Source organism: Enhydra lutris, unplaced genomic scaffold, assembly GCF_002288905.1.
Source record: "Enhydra lutris kenyoni isolate GAN:26980312 unplaced genomic scaffold, ASM228890v2 scaffoldscaffold38, whole genome shotgun sequence".
NCBI lineage: Eukaryota > Metazoa > Chordata > Mammalia > Carnivora > Mustelidae > Enhydra > Enhydra lutris.
Window position 1 is genome coordinate 8,556,212 of NW_019154122.1, and position 19,294 is coordinate 8,575,505.

The 19,294-nt window shown below is 39.2% G+C and overlaps 1 protein-coding gene across 3 annotated transcripts in view; it reads right to left on the minus strand.

Annotated features, from left to right (window-relative positions):
- The window catches only part of LOC111154596 (spen family transcriptional repressor), a 97,742-nt gene that overhangs the window by 50,429 nt on the left and 28,019 nt on the right, over window positions 1-19,294 (minus strand). The window contains exons 2-3 of one of the 3 annotated variants that reach the window (XM_022514268.1): window positions 17,532-17,852; window positions 13,957-14,433 (exon numbers count right to left, since the gene is read on the minus strand). In XM_022514268.1, coding sequence (XP_022369976.1) covers window positions 13,957-14,433; window positions 17,532-17,852 — 798 coding nt within the window. Of the gene's footprint in view, window positions 1-13,956; window positions 14,434-16,269; window positions 17,853-19,294 lie in introns of those variants that run through there. The other 2 variants (XM_022514270.1, XM_022514269.1) reach the window with 2 other exon arrangements.

A 19,294-nucleotide genomic window follows, 5' to 3' on the forward strand; every position in this document is an offset into this window, starting at 1 on the left:
ACTATGTTAAGAGGCACCTGGGTGGCTCAGTCATTTAAGCCTCTGCTTTCGGCTCAGCTCGTGATCCCAGGGTTCTGGGATCAAGTTCCACACTGGGATTCCTGCTCAGCCAGAAATCTGCTTCTCTCTGTCTCCCCCCCACCCCCACCTCTCCCCACTACTCATTCTCTCGATTTTAAATAAAATCTTTAACAAAAACAAAAACCTTGGGTGGGGGAGAAAGACCATGTTAAAGCCATGAGAATCCTTAAAAAGAAATGTCATTTATGACAGATAACAGAGGGTTTGTGTTTTTTGTTGTTTCTTCTTTTAAAGACTTACTTATTTGAGAGAGAGAGGGAGGGCGGGAGAGCACGAGTAGGAGGAGCAGAGAGAGAAGGAATCTCAAGCAGATGCCTTGCTGAGCTCAGAGCTCTGATGGGCTTGATCTCACACCTTGGTATCATGACCTGAGGCAAAACCAAATTCAGACACTTATCCAACTGAGCCACTGAGTCTGCTTCTCCTTCTCCCCTTGCTTGGCTTCTCTCTCTCTCTCTCAAAAATGTAATTAAAATCTTGAGAGAGAGAAAAAGGAAGGAAGGAAGGGAGGAAAGTACAGAATTAACAGAAAAAGTGGACCTTAGCTCTATGGTACCTACCACTTTATACTTCAAAAACTATCTTTGCTAATGATTTGAAACAAAAAATACCCCCCACCCCTTGTTCAGTATTTTACCAACAATTCACACAAGTGTTTTTTACAAAGTTTTTAATTTAGTGACATTAAGAAAAACTCAATGGTTATTAACTAAGCCAAATTCTAAAAATGTCCAACCCTATTTTATTGAGGTATATATATATATATATATATAGTCTTCCCACCTGATTCTATGAACATATCTTACTACCCACATGGTAGCATATAGTTCTTTTAATCTCCTCATCTATACCAAGAAAAATTTTTAGAGTATGACTCAGCTTCTTAGGACAAACTAACTCTATTCAGCAAAGTTAATCTTAAAATGTATTTCACTTAGGGGCACTTAGGTGGCCCATTCGGTTGAGCGTCCAACTCTCGGTTTTGGCTCAGATCATGCTCTCGGGGTCATAGGATCACGCCCCACATAAGGCTCCGAGTTCACTGCCCAGTCTGCTTGAGAGCCTCTCTCCTCCTCTGCCCCTTACCCTGCTCACATGTGTGTACTCCCTCAAATAACTCTTTAAAATACAGATAAATTTCACTTAATATTCTGTCTACCTGGAAAGAGGAAATTCATCTATTCAACAAAGTGTGTTTAGGAAGATGTTCTATAGAGGTCACTTCATACAACTTCTAGCAACAGTAAACTCCAGTAGCATATAATTTAATGAATGACCACATGACTTAAGTAAACAAATCACCAGAGAGTGCTCTATATTTTCATAAGAGAAGCAATCACAAAACTATCCTTCGCAAATAAGGACAATCATTTAGTCTATACTCTAAGACACAGATTAAAAAAAAATTAGGGGAAGGTACCTATAATAAAATCTCGGCTAATTCTGAATTTCAGAAAGTGGTAATGTTTAAAATAAGATTTTAACTTAAAAATACGATTACCACATTTTCCTTTATATCTGTGATGGACAATCCCTCATTCAGGACAGGTTGAAATTATATCAGGGTTTCTGAGAATGACCTCCAAATTAAATACCTCACACAAGGTAAAAGAGAAGAACACCAGAACTGCTCTGAATAAACTTCTACCATAAGTAAAAGAGGTTTCAATCTCATTCCAAAAGCCTGAAACATAAGCAAGGTTATGGAAATTTCCATTTTCTATACAGCCCTGGCATCCAGAAAGACAAAAATAAATGTACTCTTTTATTTGAGGCTTTAATTTATGGCTTAGTGACTTTTGGGTGTTCTCTGAAGAGGAATTAGGCCATGTTTAATCACTTAATTCCCTTATTTCTCAAAGAAGAAAGCTAAGAGGTTCTTTACATGCACAAAGTAGCCATGACACTAACAATTGGCAATTTAAGCATTTTTTTTTTTTTTAGAGTTTGCCTCCAAGTTAAACAAAATTCAGCACAGTTCTTTTAATTTTAAAATTTGTTGTTTAGGATTTTAATCTTAATTACTTTTTGTTAATTTGAAAGCAACATTTAAAAAATTCACTTCAAAAAAAATTTACTTCACATTAAAATTCACAAGACACGGAGTCACAAGCTTATACCCAAATCTATTTTCATTTCTTCCATCTAACAATCAAACCAAAACAAACCTCAGCACAACCCAAAGGGAAAGAATGAAAACGGGTAAAGGAGGGACAGTTTGTCACTTCAAAAAGACGAACTTAACTAAAAGTGTAATTCCTGGGAACTCCGTAAATTAGTTACATTTTAACTTATTTGAGAGAAAGAGAGTGGGGAAGGGAAGGAGGGAGAACAGGAGCAGAGAAAGAGCATCTCTGGCGGACTCTGGGCAAAGGGTGGAGCCTGACATGGGACTTGATCTCACGACCCTCCAAGATCAGGACTGGAACCAAAATGAAGAATCTGAGACTCAAGTGACAGCGCCATCAAGGCACCCCAAAGGGAGTAACAGAGTAAAAATGCACTGGAAATAGCAGAGCTCACACCAGCTTCTAAAACTCCTTACTCTATCTGAAATGCCTCCGCCTAGGACTGAACCGGGGTTAACCAGCAGCCACTTTCACGGCCTGCCCCTCCCCACTGCCTGCCCAGTCCCAGCACAGACGCCTGCCCGGTCACCACCCCACCCCTGGGGCTGAGGGCTCGGCAGAAACTCTGGCAAAATAAGGAAGCCTCTGGGAGGTGGCAAGCGGCCAACTCAAACTGGATGATTCCAGTTTAGGCTGGTTTGACTCACAAACAAGCAGTTCTTAGCTTTCCCCGCAGTATTCAGACACACTGGCTGCCCCGGCGGCACACAATGCGCTCTCCTCATTTGCTCTCAGCGTTAAGTCTACCTTGTTCTCCGTTCCCTCGCAGCAGGGGATCTCAAGTGAAAGCCGGATTCTCCGTACAGAGCAAATACGGATCAGCCTCGCACTTCTTTCCAAAACTGCCTATTCCATACAGAACCCTAATGCTGATACCACCTATTACCTACGAGAGCCTTACTGAAATGCTGGTACCCGACAAAAATAAAAGAACTAGAAAGGAAATCAATCTGTTTATAGAGCTCCACAATGGACGTTAAGCCCATCAGGGCAGTCACAGAGCAAACACCTCCATTTTCCATATTTAGCATTAAAAAGGCTTGGCTAGCTAATAGGACTCCCAAAGACAGAAGATTGTGTATAGCTTATTGCCCCCAAAATAAACTTCAAAAATGTAGGCTCTTCAATTGATAGTGGGAATGGAAAACAATACTACTACTAATACACACATACATACAGAGATATACATACGTAACTACACACACACACACACACACACTCTCTCTGTCTCTCTCTCTCTCTCACTGGGGAGCACTCTCCAAAGCACAGACTGCGGAACATTTATTCCATGCTGCTAAAGAGCCCCCAAACTGATTTAAAAGGGAATGAACAAATGCTCACTCTTCTGGAAAGTAATGGTAATTAAGGGAGCTACTCAAAATATGGGGAGACTTTGGGACACCCGGGTGGCTCAGTTGGTTAAGCCGATGCCTTCGGCTCAGGTCAGGATCCTGGGCTCCTGGTATGGGAGTCCCACATCGGGTTCCTTGCTCAGCGGGGAGCCTGCTTCTCTCTCTGCCTCTGCCTACCACTCTGCCTGCCTGTGCTCTCTCTCTCTCTGACAAATAATAAATAAAATCTTTAAAAAAAAAAAATATGGGGAGACTTTGTGTATTTTAAATCTAACAGTTTTCTCCAGGATTGCAGACACACTAATATGCTTGTTCTCATTTTTTCCTCTTCTCCCTCCAAGCAGGTAGCTTTTTAAAGAACTTCAATACCTGTCAACTGTACTGCATAAAATAAAGAAAAAATAAATTTTCTATGAAAAAAAGAGAACTTAGATACCAGTATTTCAAGGAGTCATAAAGTCAATAAAACTATTAGATGGTTTTAATTTCCTCACAAATTAAGAGCTGCAAATCTCAAGATAAAAACTTTATTTAAGGGGCATTTGGGTGGCTCAATGGGTTAAAGCCTCTGCCTTCAGCTCAGGTCGTGATCTCAGGATCCTGGGATCGAGCCCCACATCAGGCTCCCTGCTCAGGGGGGAGCCTGTTTCTCCCCCTGCTTGTACTCTCTCTCTCCCTGTCAAATAAATAAATCTTTTTTTTTTTTTAAGTCTAAGATAATCTGAGCTGTCTAAAAAAGTAAAAATGAGGCAGAAGTACAAAATAATAAAACCGGCAAAGAATGGTTGTGAAACCCAGAAATAACTCAGCTTTAAAATGCATTAAAATGGTTATTTTACTTAGGCTTAAAATAAGCATGCAAATATTTTCATTTTATACAAAAGGGACAAAATATAAACAAACATCCTTCCTAAGAATATTTGTTATCTTTGACTTTGGCTTCTTAAAGGCTTAAATAGACCTTTACTGTTCTCCTTCGAAGTCCTCTGAATGCTCCCAAAACATACACTTCACCAGTTATCCCCAAATCAATAAACATCTAATCATCTATTTTTACATGTTAGTTAGCATAATTTGTTTCAACGGTTTCTGTGCATAGGTATCTTCTCTTTACACACTCAAGAACAAAAAAAATCTCTTCTCAACTTAAATGATCTCATCTCAAACTGACAGGTATAAACACTAGCAAACAGGAGAAAGGCTGGTATTATGCAGTAAAACCAACTTAATTTCTATGATCACTTCAATCCTACGCAACTACAAACAAGATCTGGGAGAAAAGTCATGGATCCTAAACATCAATTTCCCAAATATTGTTTGATTCGTTGTATCAATTTTTCTCCTGAGATTAAAAGTCATTACTTTTAGTGGTAGTGACTTTCTTCTGTTAAAAAAAGGAATACAGGGACGCCTGGGTGGTTCAGTTGGTTAAGCAGCTGCCTTCGGCTCAGGTCATGATCCTAGCGTCCTGGGATCGAGATCCACATCGGGCTCCTTGCTCAGCGGGGAGCCTGCTTCTCCCTCTGCTTCTGCCTGCCATTCTGTCTGCCTGTGCTCACTCGCTCTCTCTCCCTCTCTGACAAATAAAATCTAAAAAAAAAAAACACAAAAAACAAAAACAAACAAACAAAAAAACTTGCTTTAAAAATAAATAAATAAATAAATAAAATAATAATTAAATAAATAAATAAATAAATAAATAAGGAATACAAACTATTTTTGCGTCCCTAAATATATCTGAGAATAAGAAATCATAGTGCACGAATCCGTCGTTAAGCAACTGCCTCAGGCTTAGGTCATGGAGCCCTCCCTGCTGAGCCTGCTTGTATTCCCTCTCTTGCTGTGTCTCTCTGTCAAATAAACAAATAAAATCCTAAATGTTTTTAAAGATTTATTTATTTATTTATTTGACAGACATCACAAGTAGGCAGAGAGGCAGGCAGAGGGAGAAGAGGAAGCAGGCTCCCCGCCGAGCATAGAGCCCGATGTGGGGCTCGATCCCAGGATCCTGGGATCATGCCCCGAGCCAAAGGCAGAGGCCCAACCTCCTGAGCCACGCAGGCACCTCAAAATCCTAAATTTAAAAAAAAAAAAAAAAAAAAAGGAATCACAGAGCAACAAAAACAAATTTTATTTCCAACTAAATACTGAAAATTATTTGCCTATGTTATTATAGATAAGAGATCACTTTTGAGGATTAAAAACTCAAATGTGTTTTTATGATTAAACATTTTAACAATCACCAAAAAACTGCTAATTATTAATTCCTTTAACACAAAAAAATTGACTTTTGGGGCACCAGGCTGGCTCAGTCAGTGGAGCATGCCACTCTTGATGTCAGGGTCATGAGTCAGAGCCCCATGTTGGGCACAGAGGTTACTAAAAAATAAAATCCTTAGGAGAGGCTGAATGGCCCAGTGGTTAAGTGTCTGCCTTCAGCTCAGGTCATGATCCCACAGTCCAGTGATGGAGCCCCAGGTTAGACTCCCTGCTCGATGGAGAGTCCGCTTCTCCATCTGCCTCTCCCTCTGATCATGTTCTCTGACTCTGCAAACAAATATAAAAAAAAAAAAAAAAAAAAAAATCTTAAAAAAAAAAAAAAGGACTTTTATTTCATACATAGTATTGAAACTACTTCCAAATCTGACAGTTTCCAGCATTATACATATCATAGCAAACTGTATAGTCAGGTAATAAAATGAGTGTTCCTTTCTTTTCCATATCAATATTCTATATAAGCATATTTGTAAAATAAGAGAAATGGAAGGTACACGGTCACTTTGATACACATACCACCACCAATCCCAATGGCTTCCCTCTCACCTGATCGGCCTCATCCATAATCTTTCACAAACCTGCAAGATGACAACAATTTTCAAAAAATTTCTTCTTCTTCTTTTTTTTTTAAACTTAGTGATAGTAAAGCAAAGTTTAATGAATACAAACTCCCAAAGAAGGGGGTGACCAGAGAGGGTTGCCTCGAAAATTTTCTACATGAACCTGAAAGTTCTCTCTCCTTAAATAAGTAACTGCAAAACTCCTCTTGAAATCACAGACAAAGGGTATTTGAAAAAAATTCCCTCTCTCAGAAACTATAATGTCTTGATTGTTCACAAAATGACTAACAGAACAGGTCTTTACAGGAAAAAAAAAAATGCTCATTACATTCCTTTTAACTATATGTTGTTGTAAAAATCCAGAATCTGTTTAATATTGCTAATTACTGTTTAAATATAATTCAGATAAAATAATCTTAAATGGTCTATCATTAAAAAATGAGTAGGGTTATGGTCAACTTTGATATAATTTACTAAAAATGTATAAAAGAAACATACAAACAAGTTCTACAAATAATACAAGCAATAAGAAGTGTTTTTCAGGGGCGCCTGGGTGGCTCAGTGGGTTAAGCCGCTGCCTTCGGCTCAGGTCATGATCTCAGAGTCCTGGGATCGAGCCCCGCATTGGGCTCTCTGCTCAGCAGGGAGCCTGCTTCCTTCTCTCTCTCTGCCTGCCTCTCTGCCTGCTTGTGATCTCTCTGTCAAATAAATAAAAAAAAAAAAAAAAAAAAAAAAAAGAAGTGTTTTTCAGGGCGCTTGGGTGGCTCAGTCAGTTAAGCATCTGCCTTCCACCGGGATCATGATCCTGGCATCCTGGGATCAAGCCCCACATGTGGCTCCCTGCTCAGCAGGGAGCCTGCTTCTCCCCTTCTCTCTGATCCTCCCTCCTCCACTCATCTTCTCTCTTGCTCAGTCTGTCTGTCTCTTGCTCAAAAAAAAAAGAAGTATTTTTCATTTCCTCTTCAATAAGATGTAAATTTAAAAAAAAAAAGTAAATTATTCCAACTGCAAAGCTACGACATTAAACAAGAGAGGGGCTTTAGCAGAAACCACACCACATCTTAACAGAGCATCAGTGTTGAAAAGTCTGATTGCTCAAAGTTCCACATGCTTCGGGGCGCCTGGGTGGCTCAGTGGGTTAAAGACTCTGCCTTTGGCTCAGGTCAAGATCCCAGGGTCCTGGGATTGAGCCCCACATCGGGCTCTCTGCTCAACAGGGAGCCTGCTTCCTCCTCTCTCTCTCTCTCTCTGACTGCTTCTCTGCCTACTTGTGATCTCTGTCAAATAAATAAATAAAATCTTAAAAAAAAAAAAAAAAAGTTCCATATGCTTTTCTTGTTATTTCAAATAAACACCACAAAGGCTATTTCAAATGCCAGTTTTCCTGCCCTGGAAGTAAGAAGAAGAGTGTCTCTCTGTCTCTCTCCCCCCAACTCTTCCTGTCCCCCAAGTCTCTTCCTTAAATCTTCCAACTGTGGGGGTGCCTGGCTGCTCAGTCAGTAAAGCATGGAACTCTTGATCTCAAGGTCATGAGTTTAAGTCCCACATTGGGCATGGAGCCTACTTTTTAAAACAATGACGGTATGAAAGAAAGTCCAGTAATATAATTAACTATAACAAAAAGCACATGAAATTTTGGGGCGCCTGGGTAGCTCAGTGGGTTAAAGCCTCTGCCTTCGGCTCAGGTCATGATCCCAGGGTCCTGGGATCGAGCCCCACATCGGGCTAGCAGGGAGCCTGCTTCCTCCTCTCTCTGCCTGCCTCTCTGCCTACTTGTGATCTCTGTCAAAAAAATAAAATCCTAAAAAAAAAAAAAAAAATTTCATCAAGTATTTTTTTTTTTCTTAAGATTTTATTTATTTATTTGACAGAGATCACAAGTAGGCAGAGAGGCAGGAAGAGAGAGAGGAAGGGAAGCAGGCTCCTCGCCGAGCAGAGCGCCCCATGCGGGACTCGATCCCAGAACCCTGGGATCATGACCCGAGCCAAAGGCAGAGGCTTTAACCCACTGAGCCACCCAGGCGCCCCATCATCAAGTATTTTCTAAATCAATTTATTCCAATTTTAAAAAATCTGTATGTAGAAAGCTTGTTCTAATAAATTCTGATTCAGGGCGCCTGGGTGGCTCAAGTTGGTTAAGTGTCCAACTCTTAATTTCAGGTCAGAATTTTAGGGTTGTGAGATTGAGAGCCACATTAGGCTCCATACTTAGCGGGGAGTCTGCTTGAGATTCTATCTCCTTCTCCCTCTGCCCCCCCACCACGCTCACATGTGCTCTCGGTCTAAAAAAAAAGAAAAAGCAAAAAAAAGTTCTGATTTATTCAAATAGGTAACTAAGCATGATTTAATGCCATATGATTTACCAAGAGCCACAATGAGACAATGAAATGTCACTAACTACAGTTATTTTCATGTAGTTATCTTTGCTTATTACTACATTCATTCTGTTTCCACCTAAAGACCTATTTTTGTGAGAATAAAACTCTGTAGTCACCACACGTATTTAGACAGACAAACCAGCAGGGTTCAGAAGAACAAAAAGGAAAAGTCTGACCCTAGCCCAAAAAGCTTTCAAGACAGATGAGGCTGCTTCTGGAAAGCAGGAAAGAAGCACAAGCCACAGACACCCAGATTAATATAAATACATGTTAGCTCTTAATTAGACATATATGTAGTTTTCTGCTTTGGCTCAGCCATTGCAAATGTTTACTCTAAACTATTCTTGGGGTGCCTGGATGGCTCAGTCAGAAGAGCATCTGACTCTTAATCTCAAGGTCAAGAGTTCAAGCCCCACACTGGATGTAGAGATTATAAAAATAATAATAAACTTAAAAAAATATTTAAAATAAATAAATTAGTTCTATTCTTGGGGCTCCATACAACCTATCTTATTCCATAAATTTCGTGCACACAAAAACACAGTATTTGTTAAACAGATGGCTGAATATAAACTCAAAAGTTAAATTTAGACTAAAAAGAGATTTAGAGAAGTAATCTACTGAACAGAAGGGAAAGGAATAGGAACAGGTTTAGGATTATCCAAATCTCAACTCTCTCCCTTTACCCTTTCATCCATTTTTTTCCCCATTCATTCAGTAAACCTCTTAAAGCATGTAGAATCAAGGACTAACTGCCAGGATATCTTTTCAGCAATCTGGTAAAGCCCCTGTACTTTTCAGAATGTTTCTAAATTCATCAAGTAAAATAAACAGGAATAAAAATGGAAACCAATTATATTGACAGTTATTAAAATATTTAAAATGTCGTGTTATAATGTTTTCATTAACATTAACTTATAATACTTAACACTTAGTAACTACGTAATTCCCAGTAGTCCCAGTAATGATGACTAGACACCGCATTTTGAGATATCTGCAACTATAATAAATTACTTGCGGATTTATACTGGTGACAAAGTAACCCATATACTGTCAATACCACTGTTTTTTTTTTGTTGCCTACTTTCATAATGCGAAGCGATACTTAATTTCAGTTACAGATTACTAGTGAAAAGATGTAATTTTCCCCATTCAAGTTCAGGGACCCTAAACCAGCCCAATCATCTTTGGGTTCGATCAAAGTAAACCACTGGGAAACAAAGCACAAAAACTATCTTAAGATATCAGGAAAGTTGGGGCACCTGGGTGGCTCAGTCGATGAGTGTCCGCCTTGGGCTCAGGTCATGATCCCAGGGTCCTGGGATTGGGGCCTCGCAACGGGGTCCCTGCTCAGTGGGAAGCCTGCTTCTCACTCTCCCACTCCCCTGCTTGTGTCCCCTCTCTTGCTGTCAGATAAATAAATAAAATCTTTTTAAAGGGGGGGGGGTTTCCTGGGTGGTTCAGTGGGTTGGGTGTCTGCCTTCGGCTCGGGTCATGATCTCAGGGTCCTGGGATCCAGCCCCGCATCGGGCTCTCTGCTCAGCGGGTAGCCTGCTTCCCCCTCTCTCTTTGCCTGCCTCTCTGCCTACTTGTGATCTCTGTCAAATAAATTAATTAAATCTTAAAAAAAAAAAAAAAAGAATCAGGAAAGTTTATGAACTAAATTCAATAAATTCTTCAATTCCTTTAACCTGTATTACAGAAAATTCACTAACATGACAGGAAAAAGAAACCCAATGATAGGAAACTATAGAAATAAAATATGTTCAACTTCAATCTGCCCTTTTTTTTTTTTTAAGATTTATTTGTTTATTTATTTATTTATTTGACACAGGAGCTGGGGGAGAGACAGGGAAAGAGGGAACACAAGCAGGGGGAGCGGGAGAGGGAGAAGCAGGCTCTCTGCAGAGCAGGGAGCCCAATGAGGGGCTCGTTTCCAGAAGCCTGGGATCATGACCTGAGCCGAAGGCAGAGGCTTAACGACTGAATCACCCAGGAGCCCCTCAATCAGGGCTTTTAAAAGAAATACTTTTGTGGAATATATACATTTAAAATTTTCTGTTGAAAGGAAAAGTGACTCCCTAAACCACGACAGAGAAAGAGACAGACACCACCACAGAGCTGCACACAGGAAAGCTTATACCATCAAGTTCCAGTTCTCACCAGTTAAATACTGAGAATAGTTATGCAGGAACTGTAGGTGTGTCATTTATAAAGAGTTCACAACCAGACTGTTATCAATCCCACGTTTCCTCATTGGAAACGCACTGCTAGGAATCTGTTCACCAAAGCTCCAACAATTAAAGGGGATGGAGGGTGATTAACTTCCCCGTCAGTCAGTCATGCAGACAGAATACAAGCTTGTTTCTATCGCTAGAACCAAGCTGTATTTCATCTACTGTAAGACGTTAATTTGAAACATTTTTAAAGAACTTGAGAGGTCATGGTTTCACAGTCATAAGGTTTTAAAGATTACAAAAAAGAACTTATTTCCTCCAAAAGGAAATTCAACATTCTGAATCTATAAAACATCTCAAAATATTACACTCTGATGTCAGCATAATAGTAAAGGAAAAAAGGACATCTGATAAAAGGGAGGCTGAATGGGTATTCTATGCACATCAAAAGATTTTTTTTCTCAGACTTGCTTGGATCATATATAATGACCAATCTTTCAGCTATTTACATTAATTCTACTTTATCCATTGTGTTAACTAAGAACTGTATCTAAGTATTTCAACTATTTACTGAACATGTACTTTGAGAAAGACGGTATGCTAAGCTCTACAGTGTGCACAAAGGAAGACCTGGTCTTGTTCTTAAAGGATAGCACTGAAAGGCCTGTCATTCAGTCCCATTTCCAGAAAGTTCACTGTTTCTCACAATCAACATAATCCGATTATTAACACAATGTCTCTCCCACTTGTCCCAAGTTAGGCATTCTCAGAGTCCAAGACTTCCTTCTCTGAACTACTGAAATAGCCTCCTCACCACAATCTCGGTCTTTCCTACTCTAAGTCACCAGATGCCTTTCTAAATCTAAAGCACAGATCTCAACAAACTATCTCCCTTCTCAAAATCTTTCAACCACTCATCTTTGCATAAAGAACTAAACCCCAAATCATTATCATCGTTAAGTCATTCTAAATTACGTGCTGTTCACAGAACATTCTTCCATCTGTACCCTCCAGGTTGTTCCTTCAACCCACAGTGTTCCCTGCCTAGCCTAAAACTCAGCTCTTCTTGTCGACAAAGTGCTACGTAACAGCCTTTATAGCCCTAAATCGTAAAAGCTTCCAGCCCTAAACATGAATCAGGTAGCTGACAGAAGAGGAAATATCTTTAACAATTGTAATTTAGGGGCACCTAGGTGGCTCAGTGGGTTAAAGCCTCTGGCTTCAGCTCAGGTCATGATTGAGCCCCACATCGGGCTTTCTGCTCAGCGGGGAGCCTGCTTCTTCTCCCTCTCTCTCTGCCTGCCTCTCTGCCTACTTGTGATCTCTGTCTGTCAAACAAACAAATAAAATCTTTTTTAAAAAAATTGTAATTTAGTCCCTGTGTACATTTTCTAAGCTTATCCTGCCTTTGTGGCGTTATCTTTCTGACTGTAAATATTCAGAAGCATATAACCCTTCCTTTAGATTGCATAAACAGGGATTAGCTCCATCAAATTCATCAGATGGCCTCTGGGTTCAAGTTTTTGAGCCTACAATGCTAAGGGCCAGATCCCAAATCACTATCACTCCCACCAAAGTATAATGCCATCCTGAAGGCCCTGTATCATATTTCTCCAACTTCAACACTTCCACAATTGGCTGGCTTTTCATTAAGTTTTGACACAATGGAATGCTACTGTGTCCCTTTAATGAGGTAGGTTTAGAGAAAAAGCACTAAAACCTGAGTACCTTAATTCTATGTAGGAGAAAGTAGGACATAACAAGACTTCATAATCAGCTTATTATAGAGTTCAAATGAATCTTGTCAATTGTTGAACCTGACAATGTAGCAAATAAAATCAGGAGAGGTTGAGTTTTCACCCATGTCACAGAGCTACAACACTGGAGCCAGTACATAATTTTCCCCAAGTACATGATCATTTACTTGTCTCAAATTAATTCGAAGCAGGCAATACTGGAAGAAGAATAATTAATCTGGTCATTTTAGTCAGTCAAAAAATTTTGTATCCTATAAATTTAAAATATACAGCATTCAAATAGAAAACTAGGATATTTGGCATAAACAGGATCAGTAACAGTAGATGGAAACAAGGAATGGTTCAAGACCATTCAAATGCTTCAACAACTGAAGCAGTAATAATAGCTAATAATTACTAAAGGCAGCATTTAATATATATGGATATTGAGCTAAGCACTTAAATACATTTTTTTCGTCTAATCTTCACAATAATTTTAAAGCCTGATTCTCACAGAAGCTGAGGAAGCTGAGGCATAATAGACAGCTTAAGTAACTTGTCCAAGGTTACAAAATGAGTAAGCTGTACTATCTACATAGATCTGTGATAAACTTCTAAGCGGTTTCCTGTTAAGATTACCTTCAAATTATTATTTTTACCTTTAGAATAAAATTCCTTTGTAAAAAAATTTCCAACTAATAAAATTAGCTCACTCAACCTTAATGAACGGCTAAGTTACAACCTGCATTTAAAGAAAGCTTTTCTACTTGAGATTATAAATTGGCTTTCACCTTGATATTAAAATTAGTTAAAATGTACCCAAAAGTTGATTTAGTCATTGATAATAGATGTGTCAACAGTATATTTCACCAATACATCTTGAAACAAAAGGCTTTTATGAATTTTCAACCAAAATAATAGAAGTTAGCATTATACACCCAAGAAATTAAAAACTTTAAAGAGAAACATTTTCAGCAGCACAGGATTTACTTCATTCAGCTAAGGTTACCATTTTTCTACCTCTTTTGGCCATTTGAATATTGAGCATCTAGAGCAAAAAACAGCATCTGCAAATCACTATTTCAGGTACTTGACAGAATGGTGAATTCCATGGCCACCCACTAATCACAGCTTCTTATATACATGATCCAAGATTACTTACTTTAAAAAATATTACTATGCTACAAATCATTACCACTGATTGTTGAGAATTTGTGACATTTTATTCAACAGCTCGTCTGTGATAACAAAAGGCTGTTAACCTACCTGTCACTGCTGGTACTACTGCTGCTGCTGATTGAATCACTACTGGAGGATCTACTCCTAGAGCCGCTGCCGCTAGGGGACCTTGTAGGTCTAGACGCTTGGCTAGCCAGCCTCTGAGGAGACTGATTTCTAGACTGGGATGAATGTGGTGACCGACTCCTGCTGTGCTGGTAATTCCGCTCTGGCCTTCTGCCTCGTACCTCCCGGGTAATATCATCCCTGTAGATATCCCTGTGTACAACACTGGGCAGTGTAAACTGCTCCCGAGCCCTAGGTTCGTATCGGGGGTCATGAGCATCAAAACGGTTTGGACTTCGACTCCGAGAAGTATAATAGAGCCCATGTTGTAAAGTCCGCTCGCGAGGATCTCTATAGTAATCCTGATCGTAATGTCTTGTCCGATCAAATCCTCCCGTCCCCCGTTCATGGTGTCCATAGGCACTATGTTCATAAGCACGCTCCCTGTTATCTGAAGCCCTGCATTTAGGAGGGGGGGAAAAATATTTAATCAATCAGAAAAGGGCAAGCAAAACTAAAAGCAAGTCATGCAAACATTCATTTCAGCATTGTCTGTCTTTGCAACTGTCATTTTCTAAACAGCATTAACCTACTTAGTAAGCAAACACTACCAAGCTTAACATTTTACTTGACTCCAAAAATTATTTTCACAGCTGAGCAATCATTGTGTATATTGGGCTTTCATGACTAGTGTTCTGCAAATCAGATGCTCTTTTTATTAGGGATTTTCTGGCTTATATGCAGAAATATACATATACCATCTCCTTTTCATTTGCAGTTTAATGGAACAAGAAGAGACTGTCATTTTAATATCAAAGTTTTCTATACTTCCATCTGATTAAAATATATACCAAACTTTTACTTACTTGGCAAATTTATTTTAGGCAAAATTTCTATGATACATTTTAACACAGACATGAAAGCCCTATTGCAATGTATGTCCCAGCAGTAAGAGGGCATTTTCAAAGAAGTCCAGAAAAAAATTTTAATTTTTTCTCATTAACTTTCGACTTCTTGGGTAATTATAAAAACTACCAGATTATGTAAACTGCCGTGCCCAAACAATCACATTTAATAACAGAAATGGAATCTTAAAAGAAAAGGTTATCAAAATACTGGACTGACACATGCTATTTATTCTACGGTAAATTTAACTAAAGAATAAAGATTATTTCATCTACTGGTGCTATCAAATTCCACATAATTTTTTAAAACAACTATTCCATGATCCTACTTGTTAATGTCTGTGCTTAATGTTTACAGGAAATATGCTCTTAGTCATAGCTAAGTTCAAATTGCCTCTGATGAAATTAGCCAACTTTGGAAACTGTAAGATATTTGAAGGTTGCTATTAGCATGGATTAACCTAAAAAAAATGTTTCTGTGGGACATGACTATTTGCCAACCTACGGTTACAAAACATTGCTGCATGTTCAATTACACATGCACTTATGTGTTGATAATGAAAACCAATGCTAATCCTACACAGAAATCTTAACATTTTCTACTTTTGTAGGAAACCAGAACTCATTTCCTGAGTTCCTAAAAGACCACCTCATCGCTTGAATCTCAAGTTGAGACTGAGTTTCTTCTCAACATTATCTTTGGATCTGATCTTCTATCAAAAGATTAAGAAATCATCAAAGACACAGAATTAGAATCTCTCCAGTGAAGAATATCTGGCAAAAATCTTACAACTAATACTATGTCCCCAGTAGATTCATAAATCCAAATCTCTCCACTAACCTTCATTTTCACCCACCCTTTCTTTCACTTAGTGGCAACCATACCTTCCTCGGCTATACTTGCTTTTTGCTGCTATGATGTGAAGCAACTGCGTGGCAAAAAAAATTCAGTAGTATCTTTCCTATTTAAAAGTATTAAATAACTTTTTCCTTTTTAAATGTGCTACATTTCTGGCATTTGGACAGATATTTCAATGTCTAACAAACAAGAGGGTTTCCTTTGAGACTTAAGAGAAAATTTCACAAATAATTCAATTAGCACCCTATCAAATGTTAATTGGTAAAAGCTGTTATTAATGATATAACAAGCAATAGGCAATAGTTCTAGGAGAATTACTGCTACAGCTGGTATTTTAGAAATATGCAAAGTTCTTATCTATTAGGAAGATACAGAAGGCAGGCACAAGTGCTAGCAGAGCTGAAATCTAATAGCTATTCTTTGATTCATCTATTAGTACTAAACACTTCTAGAGTTAGTGGGGGAAAAAAAGAAGAGAGTTTGACTTGGGTTAGGAGAGGGGCTAATATACACAGGTCAGGACATACCAACCTTTTCCAAGTGTGGAAACACGACCTATAATCCCAATTAAATCTAGGGAGAGAATTGTGAACATAACTTCCCCAATTTTGGCCCCTCTTATGGGGGTAATCCACCTTCTTAATGGGCAAGGGTGTCAAATGATATTTAGATGAACCACAAGGAAAAAAAAAATCTTAGTGACCAGATAAAATAATTCCACCGGAAGCAAGCAGTCCCAGACAAACTGTAACTCTCAAACCCCCAGACTTCTTTCTTGAGATAGTAGACAATTATAAATTCATCCACATTCAAAAAAATTTCCAGCCCTAAGTAGGAATCAGGCAGCTGACAGAAGAGGAAACCTCCTCTACGATTCCACCAAATGAGGAAGAACAGTTGCTCCCCATTAGTTCACCTTTGTAGCCATCCACACAGTCAATTTTGATTGCTGTATCCACAACTGATCGTCACCATGTGTTCAAGGCTAAAGTACCTTTAATTGGACAGCAACTTGCTTAAGAAACAAAATAGTAATCCTCTTCCCCTGGGCTAATGGAATCTTGACTGCATGACATCCCATACATTCCAGCAATTAGAAAAGAATGGCTATATTCCAGGATTTAGAAACATTCATCATCTCAAATTTCCCCCATTCCATCAAGGAGTATAATTCCAACATGGAAAATGTGTAGATCCAAAATGGAAAAAAATCAAACATTGCCTTCACTCTTCTTCATCCAAGTACAGATTTCCAGATTAAAGTATTGTTTGTAGAATCCAGGCGGTTGAATCATTATGGTCTGCTAGGTTTTTTGTGACAATCCAATTTGTTTGTACACTTTGTGTAGTGAAAATTGAGAAGCAGATACCAACTTCTAAAAGAATCTGTAGGCTCTAATATTCCAGAAATATTCCATATAGTACAACCACAAAATCTGTAGCCAAATAGCTCCATCAGATAGCAGAGATATATCCAAGGAAGGCCTTCAGATTATCCAACAGAAGGAATAATTAATTCTAGAAGATAGGTAACTCCAAAAATGATACTGCCATACAAAATCTTCCACCATTTTACATCTCAGGAGTAGATATCCAACCAGCTGCAGGAAATATCCTCTACGATTCCACAAGATACCAGCCACTGGGATAGAAATCACTTCCGTTTCCAACCCAAAATAGGAAACATTGAGAATGCCCAAAACTTTAAATCCATCTGGGGCCCCTAAATATGAGTTTCTGTTTCTCACCATATCAAATACAAAATACCTGCCTACAGAAACCTTGGAACTTACCCATCAAGTCTCCGCTCATAACGTCCTTCTCGTGCATGAAGTGATGGTGGAGGGCCATAAGCAGGCCCTCCACCACCTCCTCTGAACCCAGAAACCTCTCTACTACGAGATGCTATGGAAACTGTATCATCCAATCCCCGAGCAGCACTCGGAATGGTGCCTGGTTCATTATAATCCGTGCGTAGGTCTCTATCTCCCATTTTGTTGACTGAGTTGTGAGCCTTCTGTGCACTTTTGATGTCCACAAAATCCACAAAGGCGGCCACTCCTCCTTCAGATCCCCTCTTGGGGAGAATTTTGACACTTTCCACGCGGCCATATCTGGAAAAAACAAAACATTATTGTTGCATAACAATAATTTTCCAAGAATAGTCTGTGAAAATCTTATTTTTAGACAATTTACATTAACTGCGTATGTAGGAAGAGTTGCAAAGTACAGAAGATGGCTTTTACACATTTTTCTTGGGGCAAAAATTTACAAAGATTTTTTAAAAGCAAGCTCTACACCCAATGTGGGGCTTGAACTCATGAGTCCTGAGATCTAGTTGCATGCTCTACCAACCGAGTCAGCCAGGTTCCCCAAAATTTACAAATGTTTTAACCATTACTCTCACTTCTTAAATATATTCACTAAATTACTTTTCACCTTTTAAGAACACTTAGCTGAAATGAATCTCTGTTTTATGAATTTTTACATTCTAAAAAAGGTTACTAAACCTAAGATGGTTCAATGTTACTTAGAAATCTTTCAAGATGTTTGTTTATCGGGAGGGCCTGGCGGCTCAGTCCTTAAGTGTCTGCCTTCAGCTCAGGTCATGATCTCAAGGTCCTAAGGGGACTGAGCCCCGCATCGGGCTCCCCACTCAGCAGGAAGCTGGCGTCTCCCTCTCCCACTCCCCCTGCTTGTTTCCTCTCTCGCTGTGTCTCTGTGTCAAATAAATAAATAAAATCTTTTTTAAAAATTAAAATTAAGGGGCGCCTGGGTGGCTCAGTGGGTTAAGGCCTCTGCCTTCAGCTCAGGTCATGATCCCAGGGTGCTGGGATCGAGCCCCGAATCAGGCTCTCTGCTCAGCAGGGAGCCTGCTTCCACCTCTCTCTCTATCTGCCTGCCTCTCTGCCTACTTGTGATCTCTGCCTGTCAAATAAATAAATAAAATCTTAAAAAAAAATTAAAATTAAAAAGTAAAGAAACATCTAAACTAAAAACAGCTACTTTACAGATTTCATTTTTAAATCATTAAGTGAAAATGAGCTTTCTGAAAAAATGAGATGATTCCACAATCTTTACTTGAAAGTAATCCATTTGAAGTGACAGTCTTAATTTTTTTTAAAGACTTTATTTATTTATCCAAGAGAGAGAAAGCACAAGCCAGGTGAGGGGCAGAGAAATGACTCCCTGCTGAGCACGGAGCCCACCACAGGGCTGAATCCCAGGACCCTGAGATCATGACCTGAGCTGAAGTCAGACACTTAACTGACTGAGCCACCTAGGTGCCCCTCAAGTGAGAGTCAGATTTTTTTTTTTGAAGATTTAATTTATTTGACAGAGAGAATGCAAGCACACAAGCAGGGGGAGCAGCAGGCAGAGAGAGAGGGAGACTCAGGCTCCCCACTAAGCAGGGAGCCTGACTTGGGATTTGATCCCAAGACACAGATATCATGACCTGAGTCAAAGGTTGACACTTTACCAACTGAGCCACCCAGGTGCCCCAACCGTCTAATTTTTTAATGCAGTTTTCTGCTATTTAATTTTTTTCAGGAGG